Source organism: Budorcas taxicolor, chromosome 16 (assembly GCF_023091745.1).
Source record: "Budorcas taxicolor isolate Tak-1 chromosome 16, Takin1.1, whole genome shotgun sequence".
NCBI classification, from domain to species: domain Eukaryota; kingdom Metazoa; phylum Chordata; class Mammalia; order Artiodactyla; family Bovidae; genus Budorcas; species Budorcas taxicolor.
In genome coordinates, this window is record NC_068925.1 from 42552500 (window position 1) to 42576418 (window position 23919).

A 23919-nucleotide genomic window follows, 5' to 3' on the forward strand; every position below is an offset into this window, starting at 1 on the left:
CTACCTCATAGAGCAACTGTCTGATTGCTTCCTCCTCCAAACTCCCTGGCTAAGGGAACTGTCCATTCTCCAAGGGCATGAAATAAATTCCATTTCCCTTCTTTGAGGAGGCCTGAAGGTTCTCCCTCCTAAGCATCTGTCCTGTCCATTCCTTCCACCAAGCTCTGGCCAAGGTGCTGGTCACTTGCTTGAGCCACTGCAGAAGCCTTGGAATCCTTCCCCAGCCTTCTAGCATGAGCCTCCAACCAGCACCCTACTTTCTCTCTGAAGCACTGCATCAAGCTCTGAGGCCTCCAATGACCAGACTCCCTCAACTTGGCTGATGGTGTGATTGTCAGGGCACAGGGCAGGGGTGGGGTACAACCGCAGGACATCTCTTCCACATTACCTATTTCTATTTTGACGGACATTTCCACAGTGGACATGAATTGCATTTGGCATCAGAAAAAGGTTAACACTTAAAAGCAACCCTAAGACACACACTTGTATAGCACAGACCAGTTCAGAAAGGACACCCAAGAAACTGAACAGTCATGTCACTTCCGGGGAGAACTAGAAAGCTGGGGGTCAGAGGTGGGAAAGAGATTAAGATTTGCACTGTTTGAATTCACAGTGCATGAACTGCACGCATGCTCAGTTGCTTCAGTCATGTCTGACTCTTTGCAACCCTATAAACTGTAGCCTGCCAGACTCCTCTGTCCATGGGATTCTCCAGGCAAGAATACTGGAGTGGGCTGCCATTCCCTTCTCCAGGGTGATCTTCCTGACCCAGGGATTGTACTCCCGTCTCTTAGGTCTCCTGCATTGACAGGCAGGTTCTTTACCACTAGCACCACCTGGGAAGCCCCTTCACCATGGGTTATTTTAAAATAAAAACTTATTTTTAGAGAGAAGGTATAAATTAGGGATTTGGGATTAACAGATAACACAACTATTGTTGTATACAAGGACTGACTGTAAAGCACAGGGAACTATATTCAATATCTTGTAATAATCTTGTTATTGTTCAGTCACTAAGTCATGTCTGACTCTTTTGTGACCCTATGCTCCTTTGTCCATGGGATTTCCCAGGCAGGAATACTGGAGTGGGTTGTCATTTCCTTCTCCAGAGGATCTTCCCAACCCAGGGATCAAAACTACATCTCCTGCTTGATAGGCAGATTCTTTACCACTGAGCCACCAGGGAAGCCCAGTAGCCTATAGTGGAAAAGTATATATAATGGAATCACTTTGCTGTGTTCCTGAAACATGTAAATGAATTATACTTCAACGTTTTTAATTTTAAAAAAAAACTATCTCCTCAGGACACATATGAAAAACCCTTGAATGACTCCAACTAAATAAAGTCCAACTCTCCTTAACCACAGAAAATGGGTTTTGCAATCTGATCCCCTCCACATCACCCATACCAGCCAACCTGGTTCTCAGTCCCACCTATGCCTTGACAGTTCCATCTCTTGACCTGGAGAATGTCTCTACCTATTGGAAACCTCCTCCCCCTCCAAGGCCCAGCTTAAATGGCATCTGCTAGCAGGCTTCTTGGCTTCCCCATGGCTCAGTTGGTAAGGAATCTGCCTGCAATGCACGAAACCCAGGTTTGATCCTTGGGTTGGGAAGATAGCTTCGAGAAGGAAATGGCAATCCACTCCTGTATTCTTGCCTGGAGAATCCCATGGACAGAGGAGCCTGGCAGACTACAGTCCATGGGGTCTCAAGAGTCGGACACAACTTAACGACTAAAGCACAACCAGCAGGCTTCTCAGTTTCAGCACCGCTGGTATTGGGGTCAAGTCTTTGTTGGAGGCCGGGATGTCTTGTAGGATGTCTAGGATCACTCCTGGCCCCGACCCACTACTGCCAGCAGCATTCCAACCCCCTTCCCAGGTTGTGACCACCTCAAATCCCTTTAGACATTGCCAAATAGCCCTTGGGGGGCAAAAATCACCTAGAAAAACTAAGCTCTCCACAGTTCTTACAGCCATTGTGACATTTATCATCCTGGGTTCACAGTGAACTGGATTTTGTTTTTTTTTCTGTCCCCATCCATGACTACAGGGTACCTAGGAGGTGGGGGTGGGGCAGGGACCAGATTTCTACTGAAATCATATTCAAATCCCCATCCTTAGCACTTACTTCTATGACTTCAGGTCAATTACTTGGCCTCTCCAAGCCTACATTTCCTCACCTATAAAAAGGCAATGCTAGTCCCCACCCCAGAAGACTGCATGCTGAGTGCCTGACATGCATGATGGCCAGCCCACAGCAGGGGTGGACAGAGGCTGGCACTTATTAATAAATGGGCTTCCCTGGTGGCTCAGGCAGTAAAGAATCTGCCTGCAATGCAGGAGACCCAGATTCAATCCCTGGGTCAAGAAGATCCCCTGGAGAAGGGAATGGCTACCCACTCCAGCATTCTTGCCCGGAGAATCCCATGGAGAGAGGCTCCAGTCCGTGGGGTCAAAAAAAGTCAGACACAACCAAGCAACTAACACTTCATAACATTAACAAATGCCTTGACATGTTATGGATGCTACAAATCTGCCCAGGGTGTGGCAGGACCACCAGAAGTTCTCTGTTCCCTGATGTTCATATGTACAAGAAGGGTCAGCAAAGGCTTCAGAGGAGAGTGACACCTGGTTTGGATCTTGGGAGATGACACCATGCGCCCCAGGTAGCAGGGCCTGGCTCATATGGAGGGTTTATGAAATGTACAAATGAGACAGAGACCCAAGTCACCCAATCTGCTGACACAGCCAGCCTTCCTCGCTATTAAAACCTCTCCTGCAGACACCCGCCCTGAAACGTGCACACCCGCCTACCCCAGCATCTCCCACTCAGTGGTTTGAATGACCTTTAATAGGAACGCTGTTTCTGTCTGTCCCTCTCTCCAGAGGCATCCAGGACAGGATGACGCAGTGCAGTGTGCAGATACACCACTCCCTGCTCTGCCCCACCCCCAGCAAAGGTCAAGCAGAGGATGGAGCTGTGACATCCATGCACTTCCTGTCTCCCAGGAGGTTTTCCGAGTCACCATCTCCAAGGGACAGCGTTCTGCTCCCATGATAGGAGCCAGGGAGGATGGGGCTGCTGCAGTCCCACGGTCATGTGGGGACTTGAGTCTGACCCAGGTCTCAGTGTCAACCCTGGAGCAGAAGGCCCCAAGGCTGCAGCTCTGCTGGGGAGAAGCTCTGGGGTGTGACTTCTCACCCCTAGAGTCTCTCTGGGCAGCTGGGTCAGCCCCTGTTGTGCTCAAGCACTGCCCCCTGGAAGAAGCAGAAGAAGTGGGACTGGGTTTTTCAGGAAGATGGGTGAGAAAAGACCAGTTGCTACAAAGCAGTGAAAGTGAACAGTTTTTCCCGGGAAGACATCCAGAGCACCAGGAAGGTCCCAGCCAAGAAGCTGTGCTCTGCCTCTGGCCTGCGGCCCCATCTCTCCGAAGGTGGCTCAAAAGCAGTAAGAGGTCAAGAGCCTGGAGGCTGGATCCTCGTTCCCTGGGCCCCGAGGCGCCGGAGGCTGCTGGGCAGTGGTTGTTGACCAAGAGGAAAAGGTCCGTGGTGGCCACTCCCGGCCAGTTAGGGATCGACGAAGGAGACTGCGATGTAGCGAGTGCCTTTGGTGGTGGGGAGCCCCTCGTGGTAGTGTGTGAGTCGCCCGGGGTGCATCAGGGTCCAGCCCTTCCGTGGGGCTCGGATGGAGCAGTTGTAGCGCAGGAACCGACAGCCCCCACCCTGCGAGACAGGAAGTGTCAGTTACCCAACAGGAAGTGCCAGTTCCCCAACGGGACACCGGGCCTTTCCCCCACCCCCACCCCCACCCCCATTCTCCCATCTGAGCCATCACGGCCAAGGGGCCCCTCAGTACAGCCTGCCTGGGGATGCCCTGTGAGTGACAGCCATGAGCTGCCTAAGGGAGACACTCTGCAAAGAGCAGGGAATCAGAAGCACTGGCCTTGGAGGCAGGCACCACTGGGCAGTGACTCTGTGACCAACCTGAACCTCAGTTTGCCCTTCTGGAAAATAGGCGTTAAACTGTACAGGGTTGTGAGAATTAAACGAGAAGATACAAGTAAGAGCTAGCTTAGGGCTGGGTTTCTCAACCTTAGCACTATGGACATGTTGGGTCAGATAATTATTTTTTAACTGTGGCAAATACACATAACATAAACTTTATCATCATAATCATTTTCAAGTATACAATGATAATAAGTACATTTACACTGCTGTACAGTTATCATCACATGAGCCAGGTAATTCTTTCCTATGGGGGAGCTGTCCTGGGTACCCCTGGCCTCTACCCAAGAGATGCCAATAGTACCCTCATAGTTGGGACAACTGAAAATATCTTCAGTTATCGCCAATGTCTGCTGAGAGGGGAACACTGTCCCCTATGAAAACCCCTGATATATTGTAAACTCTCAAAAAAATGATAGGTGTTTTATGGGTGTCCTTCACAATGCCTGCCCAGGGCTGAGTCCCCAGAAGCTTTTATAAATAGTAACTTGGGACTTTCCCTGCAGTCTAGCGGTTAAGACTTTGCTGTCCAACGCAGAGGATGTGAGTTAGATCCCTGGTTAGGGAACTAAGATCCCACATACCTCATGGCCAAAAAAACAAAAACATAGAGTAAAAACAATATTGTAACAAATTCCACAACGACTTTTAAAAGAAAATAGCAGCTTAAGGAGTAAATGGTGAATAAACGGTCATCTCCCTAGCTGATCACACCTAGAGGCCCTTCCTTGGGGCCCTAAGGCCCCCAACTACTCCCTCCGCACCCTCCTGTCTTCCTGGTTTCCCCATCCTCCCCTCTGATCACAAGCCTGTGCCCCACACCTGCTCTGATCTTGTCCTGCCATTCCCAAAGCTGCCCTCTTATTTCAAGAGTGATGAAAACCCTAAACTTTTTATTACTAAAATAGCTATTATTTTCCTTGATTACTTATTATGGATTCACATAAGCAATTACCTGGATGAGCTCATTTAATTCTCACAATTCTACAGCGGGGTCCTCTAGGTTTTCCCATCTAAGATATGAGGGAAATGTTAAGAAACGTACCTGGTTACACGTTACCAGAGCTGGTGAGAGGAAGGCAGGACCCAAGCCCAGCCAGTCTGGCCCCCAGACATCCCGAATCCTTGCTCTGTTGTATCTAAAGCTTTCTCCCCCTAAACAAATTGTGCTCTGAGCCCACCTCTTCCAATAAGCCGTCTCCACGCACCAGGCACCTTCTCTCTAGGGTTCTCTGGCACTGGCATACCCTGACTGGCCACCCTGTGAGCTGCTTACTCCCCAGTCAGCCCCTGCCCCTGGCCCGCCCCTGGCCCAAGGTGCCCCCTGCTCACCTCATAATCCACTCCAACCCGGTTCAGGGCGATGTTGATGGTGAAGGTGGAGGCGTCATGGTGTGGCACCAGCGAGGGCTGCTCATCGGGCTTGTAGCGGACGACAAAGGCCAGGTCGAATTGGGCCTGCGCCAAGGAAGCAGGACAAGAGAACTGGAATTAGAGAGAGGCCCCCAAATGCTGGGAAAGGCAGGGGTGCACAGAAGGGACCCCTCATCCAATCGCTGCAAAGTCGACCAAGACGGCAGATCTGCTTATGCTGTGTTCTCCAGTGCCTGGCACAGACAAGGTTCTCAATTAAAACATGGGATGGAAGGGAAGGAAGAGAAGGAAAAGTAAAGAAAGGGAGGATGTGGAGGGAGGAAGGGAAGAGCAGGAGAAGGAGATGGAGAGTGGGGGTGGGAGGAAGAGAAGAAAGGAAATGAATGTAACCCTCACGACTCTTTCTGGCTGGTGATTCCTTGGGAGCAAGGCCCTGGCACACTCAGAGCAGGTGTTTGGAGAAAACCGGGGTAAACAAGGAGGAGGTGACTGAGTGAAGGAGGGCAAAAGTCAAAAAAGGCAGCCAGACACACGAGGGAAGGAGCTAAAGGAATGGGCATGCAAGCCAGCTAACGGGCTTGTTCGGTGGACTAGCATAGGAGCCTCTGGAGCAGGATTTAAGTACACAGAAAAGGATGCAAAGAAGTGAGTCCCGGCTGGAGGCAGAATGGCCTCCCCTTACCAACTAGATGACTCCCGGGACCCCGCCTCCCGAGGCCCCACCGTCCGGGGGCCTAGCCTCACCCCTGAAGGGAGGAGACGCCACTCCTGGAGACTAAATATTCAGTAGATTCTCCCCCAAGCCGGGAACGCCTTCCTCCCCCGCAAACCCCAACCACTCCATCCCACGCCCTCATCCCGGCTGCACCCCAGGCGTGCCCACCCTGGTGTAGTAGCCCGGGTAGAGTTTCTCCGTCATGGGGGCGATGTACTCCACCAGGAACTTGTGCCACTCCCGCTCAAAGTTGATCTGGTTCATGTGGATGTCGATGGTTGGCACGTTTTCGTAGCCACCCTGGATGCGGTTGTCCTAGATGTGACCAAGGAGAATTTGGTAAGCAGAATTCTAAGATCCAACCCCCCAACACACACCATGAAATTCCAGCTCCCTGGTGTAGTGCCTGTTCAGTTGTTTCAGTCGTGTCTGACTGTGCAACCCCATGGACTGTAGCCTGCCAGGCTCCTCTGTCCATGGGATTTTCCAGGCAAGAATACTGAAGTGGGTTGCATGCCCTCCTCCGAGGGATCTTCCCGACCCAGGGATAGAACCCTTGACGTCTCCTGTGTCTTCAGCATGGCAGGTGGATTCTTTACCCCTGAGCCACCCAGGAAGCCCCCACTGGTGTACATGCTCTGTCTAAATCCCCTCCCTTTGACCTGTGAACCTGATGGGATAAGGTTAGGTTACAGGACAAAAGTGAAGGGATTCAGGAGATGTAATTAATGTAATGTCTACCGCCTTTGGGTTCATCCAAAGGGAGATCATCTCAGGTGGGCCTTCAAGGAGGGTCTGGAAGACAGAGATTTTGTGTCCTGCTGGCCCAGATAAAGCAAGCTGCCTGAAATGATGCCGCTGCAAGGATGTGAGTTCTGTCACATGAGCTTGGAAAAGGACCCCAAGCTTCAGATGGGATCCCAGTCCCGGCTGACACCAGGACTGCAGCCTTGTGAGACGCTGAGCCGGACTCACAACCCACAGAGACTGGGAGATAATAAATGGGCATTGTTTTAAGCTGATAAGCTTTGTGGTGATTTGTTACACGGCACAGAAAACCAACACAGAGGCCACAGGTTAGTTGGGGTACTAGAGCCCCAGTGCTGGCCAGGTCGCTGGAGCACAAGGGTTCATCAGACCCCCCATGTGGGCTATTTGAGTTACTGGGTTCTGGAGATGAGCTCTGGCACCAAGTATATCAATTGGGCAGAACCATGAACCGTGCTTAGTCCAGCTGCTAGCCCAGATGTTAGCTTGTCCCGGCGGCATATAGGCCCAGGGGTTCACGTGCCTTTAAAAATGGTGCCTGAACTTTCTAAGAGGCTTGCAGGTATGAATTCCTCCTTCAGGGAATGCACAGCCTGTCACATGCACCATGCCCTTTGCTTCTTAACACTGGTGTCTGGTGATCTTAACACTGCTGTCACTTCCAAATCCTTCTGCATCCCACATTATCTCATTCCTCCCCCATCTCCATGCCCAATCTGGGGAAGGAAGCAAAATCATTCTAATGACAAACCAGGAACTGGAAACCTAAGCAATTCAAGACGAAGGCAGCTCTAAGTCACCCAGCAGCAATGGCAACTTGAAGACCAACACTCCATCCCATTTCTCACTCCCTCTACTCCTAAGTGTCTGCAGGCACCCCTGCCAATGCCTCCATCTCCAGGAGTTCCAGAGAGGTTGGCTAGCTTGTCAAGAAAAGAGCCCCGAGGGCAGGCATGGGGGAGGGGCAGCACCCTGCCATCGCAGTCAGGCATCTGGACCCCCACCTTGTTATCTCCCAGGGACCACTGGCCGTAGTGCTCCATCTCCTCCACCAGCTCATCACAGGCCGTCTCCGTGAAGATGGGGAACCAGTAGACGTCCGGGCAAGGCTGAGGAGGGCGGAGATTCGGTCACAGGGTCCAGAGAAGCATCACTTCGTCCTCCCGCTGCCCCCATGGCCCTCTGCAGACCCTGCTGCAGGCAAGGTCCCTCATGTGGCCTATGTCCAGTCCCAAACCCCAGTCTGTGAGCCCTCTGTCTCCCCACAAGTGTCCCCAGGGAGCAGGAGGTCAGCAGGCTGCTGAAGGGAGGAGGAAGCAGAGCTCAGAGCTGGCCCTTCTCAGCCAAGGTCACAGAGCTGCCAAAGCCTGGAAAGGAATATGCAAATCCAGGAAGCAGAGGCCACAGGCTCCAGGAGAAGCAGAGAAGGAAGCATCTGTTTCTCACTCTAGGCCCACAGTCCACAGCTGAGACCACAGCTGGGGACATTTTCTTCTCTCCTGCTCTGGCCAGGGAAGATGCCTCAGGCCCCTCCGCCCCGAAGACTCCAGCTACAAAGTGCCAGCAAGATGCAGGGGCACCCCACTGTGCATTCCCTCGCCCCAAGCAGCACCAGAGCATAGGAAGGGGGCTCCTGCTCCTCCCCCAGGTCAGCTGGCCCTGTTGCTCTGCCGTCTGTTCCCCACAGCCGCTGCAGGGTGTAAATCCAGCAGCTTTGTTCGCAGAGGGTGCTGGGGCCTTACCATCTCCACCATCTTCCCCGCCAAGGCCTTGGTGTAGTTCTCGTGGATGTATTTCTCCTTCCAGTCCTGTGGGGAGAGAGGGAGCTCGGGTCCTCGGGCCAGCCTGGGCCAGCTGGGACTCACCTGCATGGGCTGTTCCAGGAGGGAGTTCTGCCCCCCAGGCCCGGTGGGGTGCAGGAGCGGTGGGGGTGAGAGTAAGGGAGCCTGTATGTGCCTATGCCCGCTGGGTCAAGTGAGCTGTTTGGGCACACAAGTATGTCCATGGGAGTCCATGTTTGCATGTGAGTGTACATGTGTGTGCTGTGTGTATAGGTCTGCCTGCAGGTATGTGCCTGTGCCCACATCAGCCACAGGCTTGCAACATCTAGTGATGCTGTCAAGACTTCCTCCTGCTCTGATCAGCACAGCACCCGCAGAGGTGAGGCAGGCTGGGACAGCACACCCATTTTAGAGCTGAGATAACTGAGGCCCCACGGATTCTGGCCAAAAGATAACAGAAGGACTAAACAACCTTCACTGCCACTTCTCAAGAACCAAGAGCAAAATCAGGGTGCTGGGAGCAAAAGCGGCGTACTGAGCATGCCCTCTGCACTCAGCACCAGAGGGCAAAATACCTAAGCTACTGCTCTGGCCGGACCCCTGGACACAACCCAACTCTCACCCTATAGAAGGAACAAGCTCACCCCTCCTCAGGGGTGAGCAAGGGAACCTGATGTTAGTTCTCACTCCCCACTGCTGCAGAGGGGGCCCCAATAAAGCCTTGCCTGAAAAAAAAAAGATAACCGAGGCCACAAAGGTGGACAGGCTTAACTGTCACAGCTGGACCACAAACCTCAGCCTGTAACTCCCGGTCCCTCCTCCACCAGATGGCGCTGCCTCTAGAGACACTCCCTCTCCACACTGGACGCCTGCCTGACAAGCCCTCTGGGGTGGAGGGAGCCAGGGGGGCCCACGGGGTCCCAGCCCAGCTAAGGTCAGGCTCTGGGAGGGAGGTGCCTCAGGTCACAGGATCACAGAGGTCCCTTTTGTTCCCATGCCTGCCCACCCACCCGGGGCCTCACCTCGGGGTTGCTGAACACCTCCCAGAGGTCGTTGTGGAGGTGAGTGGTCTGGTAGCTGTCCAGGGAGAGCAGGTGGCCAAAGGAGTGCCGGTTGGTCAGGAACATGAACACATCCTGGGGAGAAGAGGCCGGATGGAAGAGGGCCTCCCTTCTCCTGCACACCCCACCCCTGTGGTGGGCAAGACTGAGGCCTCCTCTACCCACCATATTTAAATTCACAACCCAGTGTGGGTCACTCCATTTCCCAAGTGCCCAAGGCCTGAGCCAATCAAGGAAGACTTCCTGGAGGACTGAATAGGAGTGAAAGAATGAACACGCAAAAGAAAAGGATGGAGTTCTGATCCTGGAGTGAGTTGTGGGCACAAGGAAAACATCATCCCGCTGTCACATTAAAAAAAATAATAACCACAAAATAGTATCGGGTGGGGCACAGGGAAACAGTAAGGGCGTCTCTTGGGCACATTACTTGGAGTAAAGGTGGAAAGTTCAGTTTTCTTTAGGTTCTGTTGAAATGTACATAAAAGAGATTGTGTAGGGCTTCCCTGGTGGCTCAGTGGTAAAGCATCCACCTGCCAATGCAGGAGATGTGGGTTCAATCGCTGGTCCAGGAAAATCCCACAGGCCATGGAGCAACGAAGCCTGTGCGCCACAACTATTGAGCCTGTGCTCCAGAGCCCGGGAGCCACAAGAAGAGAAGCCATTGCAATGAGAAGACCAGGCACTGCAGCTAGAGAGTGACCCCTGTTCACTGCACCTAGAGGAAAGCCTGCATCGCAATGAAGACCCAGCACAGGCACAAATAAGTAAACAAAAATTTAAAAAAAGAGAAAGACAGTGTGATAACTGGGTCTACTAAAATGATCCTACAGACCCCGAGGGGCAGCCCTCATACCTGGGCCCCCAAGTGCCCCGACCAGGGCCTGGCAGCCTGTAAGCAGTCCTGCTGGGATCTCAGAAGCCACAGGGCCCATGGGAACAAGGTAACTCGTCTTCCCCATCAACGGGGCCTCTTCTGACTGCCCAGCCCAGCTAACCTGCTGCCGGATATTGGCACAGAAGGCCATGTCGGGGTCCAGCTTGCTGTGGTGGAACAGGTCTGTCTCCTGCAACTCAGCCCGCAGGGCGCTTCCCTTGATCAGGTAGATGTTTGAGATGTAGGGTACATTCCAGACACCCCTAAGGGAGAGAGGGGAAGATGGAGGGGGTCACAGGCAATGGTGTAGAGTCAAAGATGGGGGTCAGGGGTCAGACAAGGGGGAAGTCACAGGCTGGGAGGGCAGGATGGTGCTGATTTGATTCCCCTACTCTGGGCACATGGCCCCAGGATAACTGTCAGGAAGTCCTTCTGGTGTCTGACTGCAGTCTTCCTTGCTTCAGTTCAGCAGGAATTTGAGCACAAGAAGGACAGGAATACTGAGGGAGGCGAGGCCAGGCGGAAGACAGAGGAGGGTGTCCCCCCATCCTGCAGGTACTCACACACGCCGCCCCTGAACGATGTCCACGTAGTCCTCAGAGCGGGCGTAGTAGCCATCTGCACTCAGTGCACCCCAGAAGTTCGACCACAGCCTCCCATGGCGGGTCATCAATGGGGTGATAACGTTCCTGGGGAAGGGAGCATCTCAGAGGGAGTCCCTCTGCCCGAGAGGAGACTGGGGCAGGTTCAGGTGTGGGGAAGGGGAGGGAGAGCGCCTTCAACCTGCAAGGACCTCCCTGGAGTAGGGCCTGGGGTGGGGTCTGGCCCATCTGGTGCCAGCTACCTCTGCCCTTCACAGAGCAGCCAGGAAAGGCACAGAGGAGGAGGGGTGGGGGTAGGGTGTGGGACGTCTTGGAGCTTGGAACCAGGAGGTAGAGAACATCCTAGACTAAATCAAGGTAGCCAGGACTTCCCTGGCAGTACAGTGGATGAGAAACCCACCTGCCAATGCAGGAGACACAGGTTCGATCCCTGGTCCAGGAAGGTCCCATATGCTGCAGAGCGACTAACCCTGAGCACCACAACTACTGAGCCTGTGCTCTGGAGCCCACGAGTCACAACTACCGAGGCTGCGGAGTGCAACTACTGAAGCCCATGAGCCTAGAGCCTGTGCTTTGCAACAAGAGAAGCCACTGCAATGAGAAGCCTGTGCACTACAGAAAGAGTGGCCCTCACTCGCCACAACTAGAGAAAGCCCATGTGCACCAACGAAGACCCAGAACAGTTAAAAATAAATTAATAATATATGTGTGTGTGTATAAAGACAAGATAGCCAGGCTGGGAAAAGCCCAGGGTCACAGGTGAGGCCAATGTGGAGGAGGAGACAGGCAGGGGAGGGGCCCCCACCCCAAGCCCAGACTCGGGTCCAGGGCCATCGTGAGCCCTGGCTCTGCGGGCCTGCCTGCCAGCCAGCCGCGGCCAACACACAGCCTCACTTGTTCTGCTCGATCAGCACCCGCAGGGTTCTGGGCTCGGTCAGGGCCACGTCGGCATCCACACTGAAGTAGTAAGTGCAGCCACGGTCCTGCCGGCACAAGTCCCTGTGGGGAGGGAACAGAGGGTCATCGGGGTCAGGGTGCTGGTGCCAGCCTTCCCACCACCCAGGATCCCTGCACCTTCAGTCTCCGCCGCTGCCCATGTCTTTCATCACCAGGTACCAGCCAAGGGTCTTTAGGGAGCTCAGGTCAGCCCTGCTGCAGGCTGGCACCAGCCGCCTCGAGGTCCCTCCCGACTCTGAGACCCAACCCCTGGACTACAAAGCTGTCAAGACAAGGCCCAGAGCCTGGCATCTGGCACCCAGTGCCCTGAAAACCTGGGCACTGGGGAGAGCAGGCCAGACAGGCCCCTATGCTACTCAGTGCTATGGGTAAACCAGCTCTGCCTTTCCAGAGGACAGTCTGGCAACCTACACCAAAAGCTTTAAAAATCTCACACTAAATAAAATCAGTCAGACAGAAAGACAAATATCATATGATATTACTTGTATGTGGAATCTAAAAAAATAATACAAACCAACATATTTACAAGACAGAGATAGACTCACAGACATAGAAAATAAACATATAGTTACTAAAGTGGAAAAGGGGGAAGGGGAGAGATAAATTAGTAGTATGGGATTAACAGATACACAATAATATACAAAAAATAAACAACAAGGATTTACTGTCCAGCACAGTAAATAATAGCACCATAGCACCGAGCCGCGTAAGAACCTGCCTGTGGGCCTGCTCTCCCCAGTGCCAAGGTTTTCAGGGCACTGGGTGCCAGATGCCAGAAAGATAATGACATTCAGTACCTTGTAATAACCTTTAATAGAAAAGAATCCGAAGTTGTACACCTGAAACTAGCACAATATTGTAAATCATTAATAGCTAAAATTTTCTTAAAAATCTATGTTCTTTTTGTTTACTGGCGCCAGGCTCAGCAAACTGGAGCACAGTGCAAATCTAGCTCACTGCCTGGGGTTTTGACCCTTTTCTCTTTTTTTGACTGTGCTAAGCGGCATGTGGGATCTTAGTTCCCTGACCAGGGATCAAACTCATGCCCCTCTGCAGTGGAAGCATGGAGTTTTAACCACTGGACTACTAAGAGAATCCCCAAGAACTTTTTTCAAATTTACTTTATTGACGTATAGTTGATTCACAATGCTAATTTCTGCTATACAGCCAAGTGATTCAGTTGTACACATATATATATATATACATTTTTTTTCATATTCTTTTCTATCATGGTTTATCACAGGATATTGAATATAGTTCCCTGTGCTACACAGTAGGACCTTGTTTTTCCATTCTCTATATAACAGTTTGCATCTGGTAATCCCAAACTCCCAGTCCATCCCTCTCCCACCCTGTGGCAATCACAAATTTTTAAGAACAGTTTCACATTTCTAAATGGGTGGGGAAAACAAAAATCAAAAGAAGTCATGTGAAAATCATATGAACTTCAAATTTCAGTGTTGATAAAGAAAATGTTATTGGAGCACAGCCACGCTCATTCATGCTCTAATAGCCGGGCTGAGTGGTCACAGCAGAGCCCTCAAAGCCAATTTACATAGATTTACTAGCTGGGCCTTTATAAGGAGTTTGCCAATCTCAGATCTGCACTTTCTAATTCTTTTATAGTCCACACAAATTAAACTTGTTTATTTCCATGATAAAGGAAATAAATCACAGGCTGTTTCTCCAATTGTCAGCATTTATCTCCTCTGGCCCTCCAGTCCTTCCTCTGTCTCTCCTTTGCTTCCCGAACCCAAATGACAATGCTCAGCCCTCCCCAGGAGCACTGGGGTTGACTCAATGATTTCCCCATTTGAGAGATGAGAACATCGAGGTCAAGGGAGGGGCAGGACTTGCTGGAGACCACATAGCCTTCTGAACCTCTGTCTCCCCGCCTGGGGCTCCTGATAACACGGCCCCTCCGCCACAACCCTTAACTCACGCGCCCATGTTCCTGGCATCTGCGTTGGCCACCCGCACCTCGGGGCCCACCAGTTTCACAGACTGGTACTCGTCGCCATGCTCTGCCAGGAACTGCTCCACCTGAGCCTTGTGGTGCTGCTCCTGGGGGCAAAGGGATGGAGGGTGAGGATGAAGCTCCATCCCCTGGGACCACAGAGTCTTCTGCTGCCCCAGGCTGCTCCCTCTCATTGCTGGCACATCCCCAGCCACCTGCTCGAACTTGCTCCCTGGAACTCTGCCATCATCAGACCTTCGCCTGGAGTGCCCTTCCTGGCCAACCTCTGACTGTGCGTGCATGCTAAGCACTCCAGTCGTGTTCGACTCTTTGTGACCCACCAAACTGCTCTACCCACAGGATACTCCAAGCAAGAATACTGGAGTGGGCTGCCGTTTCCTCGATACTCGTGAACCAGAGATCGAACCCACATTTCTTATGTCTCCTGCATTGGCAGGCGGGTTCTTTACCACTAGTGCCACCTGGGAAGCCAGCCTCTGACCATCCTCCCCTGACTAGACTAGGTCTGCTGCTACTGCTAAGTCACTTCTACAGGCCTCTTTAAAGCCTCTGTCACCAGGACACGCCCCTTACCCCACAGGCCCCACATCCAGTCAATGATGACCAGTTCTTCTGGTCGAAGGTATGGCCCAGGGTTCTGCTTTGCTATAAAACACTCCAGGTAATGTTCAAACAGCACTTGGAAAAAGTTTATACCTGGAGCCCCTTGCATGGGGAAAAAGGAACAGCAGGGTGTTTAAAAACAAACCCAGGGTTCGGAGCGAAGCCTGGATCTGCTCCAGTGAGCTGCATGACCTTGGACAAGTCACTTCACCTGTCTCAGCTTCAGTTTCCTCCCTTGTAAAATGAGAGGGCAATCCTGTCTCCCCATGGGGTCACTGCAAGGAGTTGACAAGTCAGACAAGAGCACACAGTAGGTCCTTAAAGACCATCTGGGACAATTCTCTTTTTCTACACAAAGTCACAATTTACGCGTGTAAGGTTTGATGACTCCAGGGAAGCTGGGAGCCTCCCAAGGGCAGGGTCTACATCCTCCTCCTGTTTTTAGGAAGGACAGCTGAATGTTTGTGAGACAGACAAACTGAGCGAAGTCGGGGCCCATAGGTCCCTGGAGGTGGCGTGCAGACAGTCAGGGCCGAAAGGTCTCAGAAGAGGGTGACCATAGAGAGGATAGCTAAGACGCTATGGAAGACAAAGAGCCTTGACAGCAGGCAGGACTTAAGAGCATGTTTGGCTTCTCTCAGCCAAAGCTGAGATGTGGGACGTTATCCTGCTGGAATGGAGAGGCTGGCAAGGCAGGGAGCTCAGAATACTTATTCCAGGCCTGGATTCACAAAGTAGCAGGCCTTCAGGTGCCCCTTGACTCCTCAGAATGTATTATACTCAAGGAATGAAAGCCAATTTAACTATCACCAGATCAAATCAGGAAAGACTGGGACTCCCCTGGTGATCCAGTGGTTGACACAGCACTTCCACTACATGGGACACAAGTTTGATCCCTGGTCGGGGAAATAAGATCCCACATGTCCTGCAGCTTGGCCAAAAAAAAAAGAGGGGAGGAATGAAAGACTGACTGGAGCAGGAAGGGAAATAATGATAACAATGTCAGCTAAGAGCACCTACTATGTGCTTCCTATTCATCAGGCACTTGTCTTCATGCTTCAGAGGTCAACTTGTTTAACCCTTGTAGAATCCCATGTGGCCAGCACTAATAGTATCCCTATTGAACAGACCTAATAGATGAGAAAACTGAAGCCCAGAGAGGTTGAATAAGATGCTCAAGGTCACACAGCTAATATAAGCAGCGATATTGGGGTTCAAATCCAGCCAGTCTGACTCCAGAATCAACCCAGTGATTGGGAATACAGCCTACTGCCCACTTCCATCTGGCTCAGATAACCCTGGCTCGATCACTTCCTCAGAGGTCTCAGGGTGTCTTGCAAGGGTGGACCCTTGACCTAAACCACATGGTGAGCCCACCGAGAGCCTGCTACTCACGTGGTTGTGAATGAAAAGCCTCAACCGTTTTTGGGGGTAGTGGAGGCGCAGGAGCCGCTGGAAGAACAGGGACAGGAACGGGGTGGGCTGTTCGATGAACACGCCGACCAGGACGGTGGGCAGAGCTTCATCCTGCAGGGAGAGAGGGCGGCACAAGAGTCCAGCCATGCCCAGCCATGGAGCGGCTGCTGAGCCCTGAGGATGGCCAGAGGGACTAGCAGTCAGAGGCTCTGCAGGACTTAGCAGGAAAGGGGCCTGGGCAGGAGCTCCAAGCAGGGTGTGCAGGGGGCAGGGGACGGGACCAGCAGGGATGCAGCGGGAGGCTGTCCCTGCAGGGGAAAGGTGCAGTGTGAGTCCAGACTCCAGCCAGGACGGGTTGACGGCACACTGTCAGAGAGCCTGGCTGGCATGAGGTCTGAGATGGGCCATGAATGAGGAGTAAGGTTCATGGGATGGGGAGAGGGCTACAAGGGCGCCTGAAGGACCAGGCAGAAGAAACCAGAACTTAGGCTTCCCAGGAAGCCAGAGCCATGTGCAATCTGAGAAGGCTTCCAGGAGGAGGTGCCTGGGTGAGGGCGAGGAGGGAGGTGACCGCTTTACGGCCCACCAGAGATGCAAGAGTCTCTTCCAGAACCCCTCCCCATCGCCCACCCAAGGACAGAGCCCCGAGGCCCAGCAGCCTCACCCCAATGCCTTTGAGGCTGCGCAGGCCCTCGTCACACACGGCGCACCCCGTCTCGAAGGTCCAGAAGCGCGGGATGTAGTTGCCCAAGTAGTTCAGCTGCAGCTGTCAGGAGATGAGGGATATGAGTGAAACCAGACCAGCCCCACTCCTGCCCCAGCCACCACCAAGGAGGGGGACCTGCACCCCAGCCCTCTGCCATCCCAAAGAGGGCAGGAATGTGGCTTTGTTGAGGGCGGGTCTTGGAGAGTATATCTGCCCTTGGAGATGACCAAAGCTGTTCTTAGGGGGGCGGAGGGAGGACACGGACTCTGGTGCTGCTTCATCTGTGACCGCCTGTGTGTGCTAAGTCGCTTCAGTCGTGTCTGACTCTGCAACCCCATGGACTGTAGCCTGCCAGGCTCCTCTGTCCATGGGATTCTCCAGGCAACAATACTGGAGTGGGTTGCCATGCCCTGCCTCCAGGGGATCATCCCAACCCAGGGACTGAACCTGCCGCGTCTCTTACGTCTTCTGCATTGGCAGACGGGTTCTTTACCACTAGTGCCACCTGGAAAGCCCTGTGGACCTCCTGGGAGTGTGTAAAATGCAGATTCCTGGCCCCCACCCCCCGCAGACATTTCAAAATTGCAGTTCTTGTGTGGGTGGAGCTAGTAGTAGAGAGTCCACCTGCCAATGCAGGAGACACAAGAGACGTGGGTTCAATCCCTGGGGGTTGGGAAGATCCTTTGGAGGAGGGCATTGCAACCCACTCTGGTATTTTTTCCTGGAAAATCCCATGGACAGAGAAGCCTGGCAGGATACAGCCCATGGGGCCACAATGAGTGGGACACAACTGAGCAACTGCGCACACATGCACTTGGGTGGCATCAGGAAATCTGCATTTAAACACACTCCCCTTCCCCTCCCGTCCACCTGATTGTGAAGGAGTGGTTGAGGACCACACTTCTAGAAACCAGTTGTGATCCAGGGGCCTGTCCCTCAAGGGCCAGGGGAGGCTGGCCTGCACCCCTGCCCCTCCTGCAGCTCTGGGAGAACAGGGAACATTCTGTCCTGTTCAGGGCTGGCGAGGCCTCACGCCCTGGTGCAAACATGCAATGTTTGTTGAATGTAGGAACAAGCCTGCCCTGGGGTGGCAGAGTACAGATGACTCAAGGCAGCCCCGCCTGGGCCTGGATGGGGACAGTGCCTCCTCTGTGGTCCAGCAGAGACAGACAGGGCATCACTGACCATCCCGGTACGGAGAGGCAGCACCATCCTGAACTCAGATGTGAGGACAGAGGCAGTGAGCATGTCCCAGGTAGGTGGCCCCAAACCCAAGGGGAAGCTTTGGGGTCACAGTGAGAGCACAACCCCGGATTCTGGATCTCTCCCCCCACGACTCTCTCCTGGGGCTGGGGCCCTCCCCTACCTTGGTGGGCCCGTTGCCATGAATCAGGACCGGGAGGGTGTCGTAGGCCAGGTTCCTTGCTCTCACTTGGCCCATTTCAAACTTGAGCACGACCTCATCTGTGGGTCAGAAAACAGAGACCTGTCCAGCATCAGGGCCAGAGGCCAAGTTCTGGGCTCTGACCCAGACAGTCTGCACGTAAGACAGCAGGTAGGACTGCTCGTCTGACAGTTATAAAATGCAGACGGGCTTTTTCCCAGAGGCCTGAGAAGACGCTTGGCAGGGAGGCCTTTTGTGGTGAGTGATCATGTGAGGGGAGCCCCTCTGTGCAAGCCCCTGACCCGCCCAAGAAGAGGTCTGGACCCAGTTTCTTAACCCAGGCTCATGAACTCCCAGAACCCACAGACCAAAGGGTGTGATGTCTCTGCACATCACTTGGATGGGACCCAGAGGTTTTCTCAGACTTTCAAAGGGGTCCATTTACCCCATTAAATCACCAATCAACGATCTGGTCTAATTTCTCTTTTCTAAGGATGGGAAAACAGATGCCCAAGGGTGTGTGCATGTGTCTTGCCTGAGATCATCCAGCAAAATAGTGGCTAAGCAATGTCATCACCAGCCACTGACTTGGGACCAGGCCACAAGCATTTGTGGTTTCAAGGGTTAAATGGCCTCTCTGCTTCCTATGTCATCCATCAACTCCCTGCCCCCAGCTCAGGAAGTCTTCACTTGGGAGGTGGGAGAGCAGGGGAAGGAGGTGATGTAGGCTCACCTCGAAGGACCAGGGACACAGGGCAGGGATGGGGTACCCACTGAGTGCATCACCCAGCTCCTCCTAGTCTGAACCCTGGTGTCCCGCAGGCTCTCTGGACTGACCTCCTGGCCCTCCTTTCTTCATCCCCAAAGAGACACAGCTCTGCCCCCAGAGAACATCCAGGTGGTCTCTGGGGACCTGGGGATGAGATAGGCAAAACCCCAGCACAACAGCTGAGAGGAACCTCCTTGGCTGGAATCCTCATCTCCTTACCACTCCTCTCAGGATCCCCCACCCTGTCGGGGCTGCTCACCCAAGGCTCCATCCAAATTCTGGAAGATTCGGCAACGGTGGTCCAGGGTGATATTGATCTGCTCCTGTAGGAAAGAGGGCATTGGACTGCACCAGGAACAAGCCGTGGCAGTGGACAGGGCTCCATCACCCAGTGTGGGGAGCCAGCCCTCCCACTTCTGCCACCTCCTCTCCCTCCATCCACTTTGCCCTGTCACAGCAGGGCAGCTGGGAGCCCTGGGAAGGCCGGTCAGTGGCCAAGCCCCTGGGATTTACTGCTCTAGCACCTTTATTCACAGAGAACTAGGGGCTCTCTGAACTGGAAGGAATCTAAGGGGACATCTGGTTCAACAACAGCCGTTGTGATAACAGATGCTGGTTCAGCACTTAACTGTGTGCCAATCACTAATCTGAGTATTACATGCACACTCATTCAATCCACAGCACATCCTTGTGAGAAAGTATCACCATCATTGCATTTCACAGATTTAAAAACAAGGCAGAGAGAGGTTGGATAACTTGCTCAAGGTCAACGGGCAGCCTGGCCCTGAGGTCCATGTTCACTACATAACGCTACCTCTTGCAGATGCGACTATGTCTCAAGGAGCCCTAGGTCAGGCCAAGTGACACCCTAGGCTCAGCCTTCATCCCACAGAGAGCAGCTCTATGGATTTAGACCACAGGCTTCTATGAGCAATGTCACTGGAGGCAGAGGGGAAGGAGAAGGAAAGACTGAGCCAACAGATCAATTCATAGTTTCCACTGCACAAGTCCAACTGCTTCACCTCATTACTTCATGGATGATAAAAATCAAGGCCCAGAGAGGGAAAGTGACCTACCCTTTGTCACGCAACACAGCGTAAATAGGGCTTGAGGGGGTGTGCAGGGCAGAATCCAGGAATACTGACCCTCACCCCAAGAGTTCCCTAACTTTCTGCCCAGAGGACACTGGCTGGCTTAGGGGCTACACCTGCTCAGTTCTACCACCTCCACTCCCCTCAAGGATCCCTGCCTTGAGACAGGCTCAGAGGCCTGGCTTGTGAGGCCCGGGTCCAGTCAAGATCTCATCAGTCCCTTAGAACTCCTCCAAGTTGGGTGGGCCAGGGGCAGCTCAGGCGGTCAGTTCCTTTCATAACCATCCTCACCACCTGACACGAGGCTGTAAATTCCTCCTTTCCCCGGTTTGAAGGTTCAGGAGGGCAGAAACACCAACTGTCTTGTTCATTACCTACACCTGACAGTGTCTCACACACAACTCAGTAAATATCTGCTGGGGCTTCCCTGGTAGCTCAGTGGTTAAGAATCTGCCTACCAATGCAGGAGACACAGGTTCGATCCCTGATCCAGGAAGATCCCACATGCCGCGGGGCAAGTAAGCCAGTGCACCACAACTACTGAGCCTGTGCTCTAGAGCCCGGGAGCTGCAACCACTGAGCCCACTTGCCGCAACTACTGAAGCCTGAGTGCCCTTGAGCCCAGACTCTGCAAGAAGAAAAGCCACTGCAAGGAGAAGCCTGAGCACCATAACTGGAGATTGGCCCCCATTCTCTGCAACTAGAGAAAAGCTGGTCCAGCAACAAAGACTCAGGACAGCCAAAAATAAAAAAGTAAATACTATAAATTTTTTAAAAATACCTGCTGAATAAATGAGTGAATCGAAGAATAGGTAAGTGGGGTGTCAATGCCCAACCCAGGGGGTCAGGTCTGGGGGACAGGGGCTGCTCCCAGTGCAGCCCAGCCTGGGGGATCCAGTGTCAAGATCTCGCAGCACTACCCACTGCCACTTACCCTCTTCTCTGGGTCCAGGAAGATCTTGGTGTAAAAGAGCTGGTCGCTGTCGCTGTCCTGGCCTTCCCACTCTGCCACCAGTTTGCTGAGGTTGGGGGCATAACCGATGAAGCCTGGGGGTGGGGGACATATAGACAGACACTCAGCTTCTGGCCTCTGAGTCAGGGGCCTCCTCCCAGCCTTCCCTCTCACCCACCTTTCACTTCTTTATTCATAAGCCCTGCCTCCTCTCAGAAGCCCTCCTGGATTGAGGAGAGGTGCTGTCTATAGGCTGCAAACAGCCTATCTGTTAATGCCACTTGGTGACAAGTTCCCACTGAGCCCAGAGAGAAAAATCACTGTTGTCCATTAAGCTGCACCAGCTCAGGTCCTGGGCAGCACACAGGTGGGGAATGAATGAGTTAGACTGAAGCCCAGGAGTACAGGGCTGGTGGGGCATAGGTTTGGAGCCCCTTTTCGACAGTTATCCAGGAAACTTGAACCAGAGAAGGGCAGAGGCTGAGCCGAGGTCACACAGTGCAGGAGGGGATAGAGGGAAAAACCCACATAGCTCCTTAGCTACTGTGCAGACTGGTGGGAGGGGAAGAGAAAAAGAAGGTGGGCAGCCAGGAAAGGGCCCTACTCCCGAGGACACCTCTATCCCTGGGCCAGGGCCAGGCCATCTGGGCTGCGCTAACTATCTCAGCCAATAGGGAAACAAGGTTGCTGGCGCGGATTCCCCCTTTGTGGCTGGACAGGGGAATCCAGAATAAAATATGGGTTTTATTCTCCATGCAAGGGGAAGTCACTGAGCAATATGTGTGGACTCGCATCTGTGCTGAGAATGGACTGGAAGGGGAGAGGCTAGAGGCTGGCAGAGCAGTCAGGAGACTACTGCCCATGCCAGCAGCCCGGAGAGGCGGTGGCCAGGGGTGTGGACATGAGAGGGCAGACTCCAGAGATCTCTCGGAGTGGGAGTGGTGTGACCCGCTGAAGGTAAGGTGGGTGAGGGGAGGGAGGAATTGGGGGTGACTCCCTGTTTTGTCCTGTGCAGATCAGGGGGGCTATTGAATGAGATAAGCAAGACTGCAGTGGAGCTGATTTAAAGGTTAAAAACTCAGGAGTTCTTCCAAGGACACACTGCATTCAGCAGCTTGCGATAGCCATGTGGGATGTCGAGCCAAGGGGTCCTCCCCAAGGCAGCGGATGGACCTCTCTGGAGCCTGCCCCATCTGCCACATACTGCGCACCCGGGGTCCTCACCTCCAGAACCCAGGAACCTCTTGCCATCGGACACCACCGGGTACTTGGCCTCCAGCCTGCGGTCCGGGTAGATGAGCTCCTCGGCCGAGAAAACCACCTGGCTCCTGGCCTGCCGGAACTTCTTCAGGAGCTCTCGGGGCCCCGAGGCAAACACCACATCGTAGCTGCGGCCAGAGCCAGGAGAAGATGAAGCAGGGTGGGGAGGAGACGGGGTTGGTGGGGGAGCAGGGGCTCAGGACGGCACAGGCAGGAGGAGCCCAGGCTTCCCTGGTGGCTCAGATGGTAAAGAATCTGCCTGCAGTGCAGGAGTCCCAGGTTCGATCCCTGGGTCAGGAAGATCCCCTGGAGAAGGGAATGGCTACCCACTCCAGTATCTTTGCCTGGAAAATCCCATGGACAGAGGAGCCTGGTGGGCTACAGGCCACGGGGTTGCAAAGAGTCGAACACGACTGAGTGTCTAACACTTTCCTCCTCCCACGCCTGCCCTGGGCCACATCTAGTAAATAGATCAGCTCTGTTACCTTTGATCCTGCCCATTAAGTTTCCACCCCCTCCCTGGGCAGAGACATGGTCCCCATAATCTGTGACCATTTCACACTCAAAGCACAGCTCAGTGGGCTTCCCTGGTGGCTCAGTGGGAAGGAATCCACCTGCCAATGCAGGAGACACAGGTTCAATCCCTGGTCCAGGAAGATCCCACATGCCGCAGAGCAACTAAGTCCACGTGCCACAACTATTGAGCCTGTGCTCTAGAGCCCAGGAGCCGAAACTCCTGAGCCCAAAGAGAAAACTGAGCCCCGTACACCACAACTACTGAAGCCCGAGAGCCCTAGAGCCTGTGCTCAGCAACAAGAGAAGCCACCGTAATGAGAAGCCCCGTGAAATGCAACTAGGGAGCAGCCCCGGCTCACCACAACTAGAGAAAAGCCTGCAAACAGCAATGAAGACCCAGTGCATATATAAATCATATGCATTAAAAGAAGCATAGCTCACCATACCTGGGCAGGTCCCCCCACCCATCTTTCCACCAAGAGTGGAAATGGGTCTTTTCTGGGGGGCATAGACCCCTTAGATCTGCAGGCAATCCTAGCTACAGTAATCCCCACCTCATCCCTGATGTCCCGGCAGGGCCTCATTCTAGAATATTCTTCTACCTCTCAGCTGCCTACCTGTCTGTGAAGAGAATGACCAGGTTCTCCTTGTCGGCATGCTTCTCCAGGGCTTTCTTCAGCAGCCGGACCTTCAGCCCTCCGCCTGCTGACATCGCCTCCCCAGGCCAGTCCTCCCCCAGCCCCAGCGCCTGCAGAGACAGGCCCCTTAACATGGGCTTTTGCTAAAGAGAAACTTGGCCAGCTCAATTTCCAGCCCCACCTGGGCATCTGACAGACAGAGCATCTTGACTTCTACCTGTCCAGCACCTCCCCTTGGCTGTCTCTGCCCCCACCCAGGGAGCCCCTTACCTGGATCTTGTAGTTGAAGAACTGAGCTGAGCGCTTAAAGCGTCGGAACCCCTCGGTCTCCTTCGTGGCCACGGTGAGGACCAAAAGGTTGTCTAGGGACAGAGAAGGGAACAGGATGAAGAGAGGTGACGTCAGGAGTGGGTAACTTTGCCTAAAGGGATGTGTCAAATCCCACAGGATGTATCTTCACGTCA

The 23919-nt window shown here is 53.4% G+C and overlaps 1 protein-coding gene across 1 annotated transcript in view; it reads right to left on the minus strand.

The window, feature by feature from the left end:
* Nucleotides 1-2609: 2609 nt before the first annotated feature.
* Nucleotides 2610-23919, minus strand: part of PLOD1 (procollagen-lysine,2-oxoglutarate 5-dioxygenase 1) — a 29847-nt gene continuing 8537 nt past the window's right edge. Inside the window, exons 2-19 of the mRNA XM_052653435.1 lie at nt 23726-23817; nt 23435-23565; nt 22266-22429; nt 21024-21136; nt 19258-19321; nt 18212-18309; nt 16804-16905; nt 16119-16250; nt 14085-14206; nt 12080-12184; nt 11147-11272; nt 10705-10846; nt 9671-9784; nt 8610-8675; nt 7872-7976; nt 6268-6414; nt 5343-5468; nt 2610-3728 (exon numbers count right to left, since the gene is read on the minus strand). Coding sequence (XP_052509395.1) covers nt 3573-3728; nt 5343-5468; nt 6268-6414; nt 7872-7976; nt 8610-8675; nt 9671-9784; nt 10705-10846; nt 11147-11272; nt 12080-12184; nt 14085-14206; nt 16119-16250; nt 16804-16905; nt 18212-18309; nt 19258-19321; nt 21024-21136; nt 22266-22429; nt 23435-23565; nt 23726-23817 — 2105 coding nt within the window. The 3' untranslated portion in view covers nt 2610-3572. The remainder of the gene's footprint in view (nt 3729-5342; nt 5469-6267; nt 6415-7871; nt 7977-8609; nt 8676-9670; nt 9785-10704; nt 10847-11146; nt 11273-12079; nt 12185-14084; nt 14207-16118; nt 16251-16803; nt 16906-18211; nt 18310-19257; nt 19322-21023; nt 21137-22265; nt 22430-23434; nt 23566-23725; nt 23818-23919) is intronic.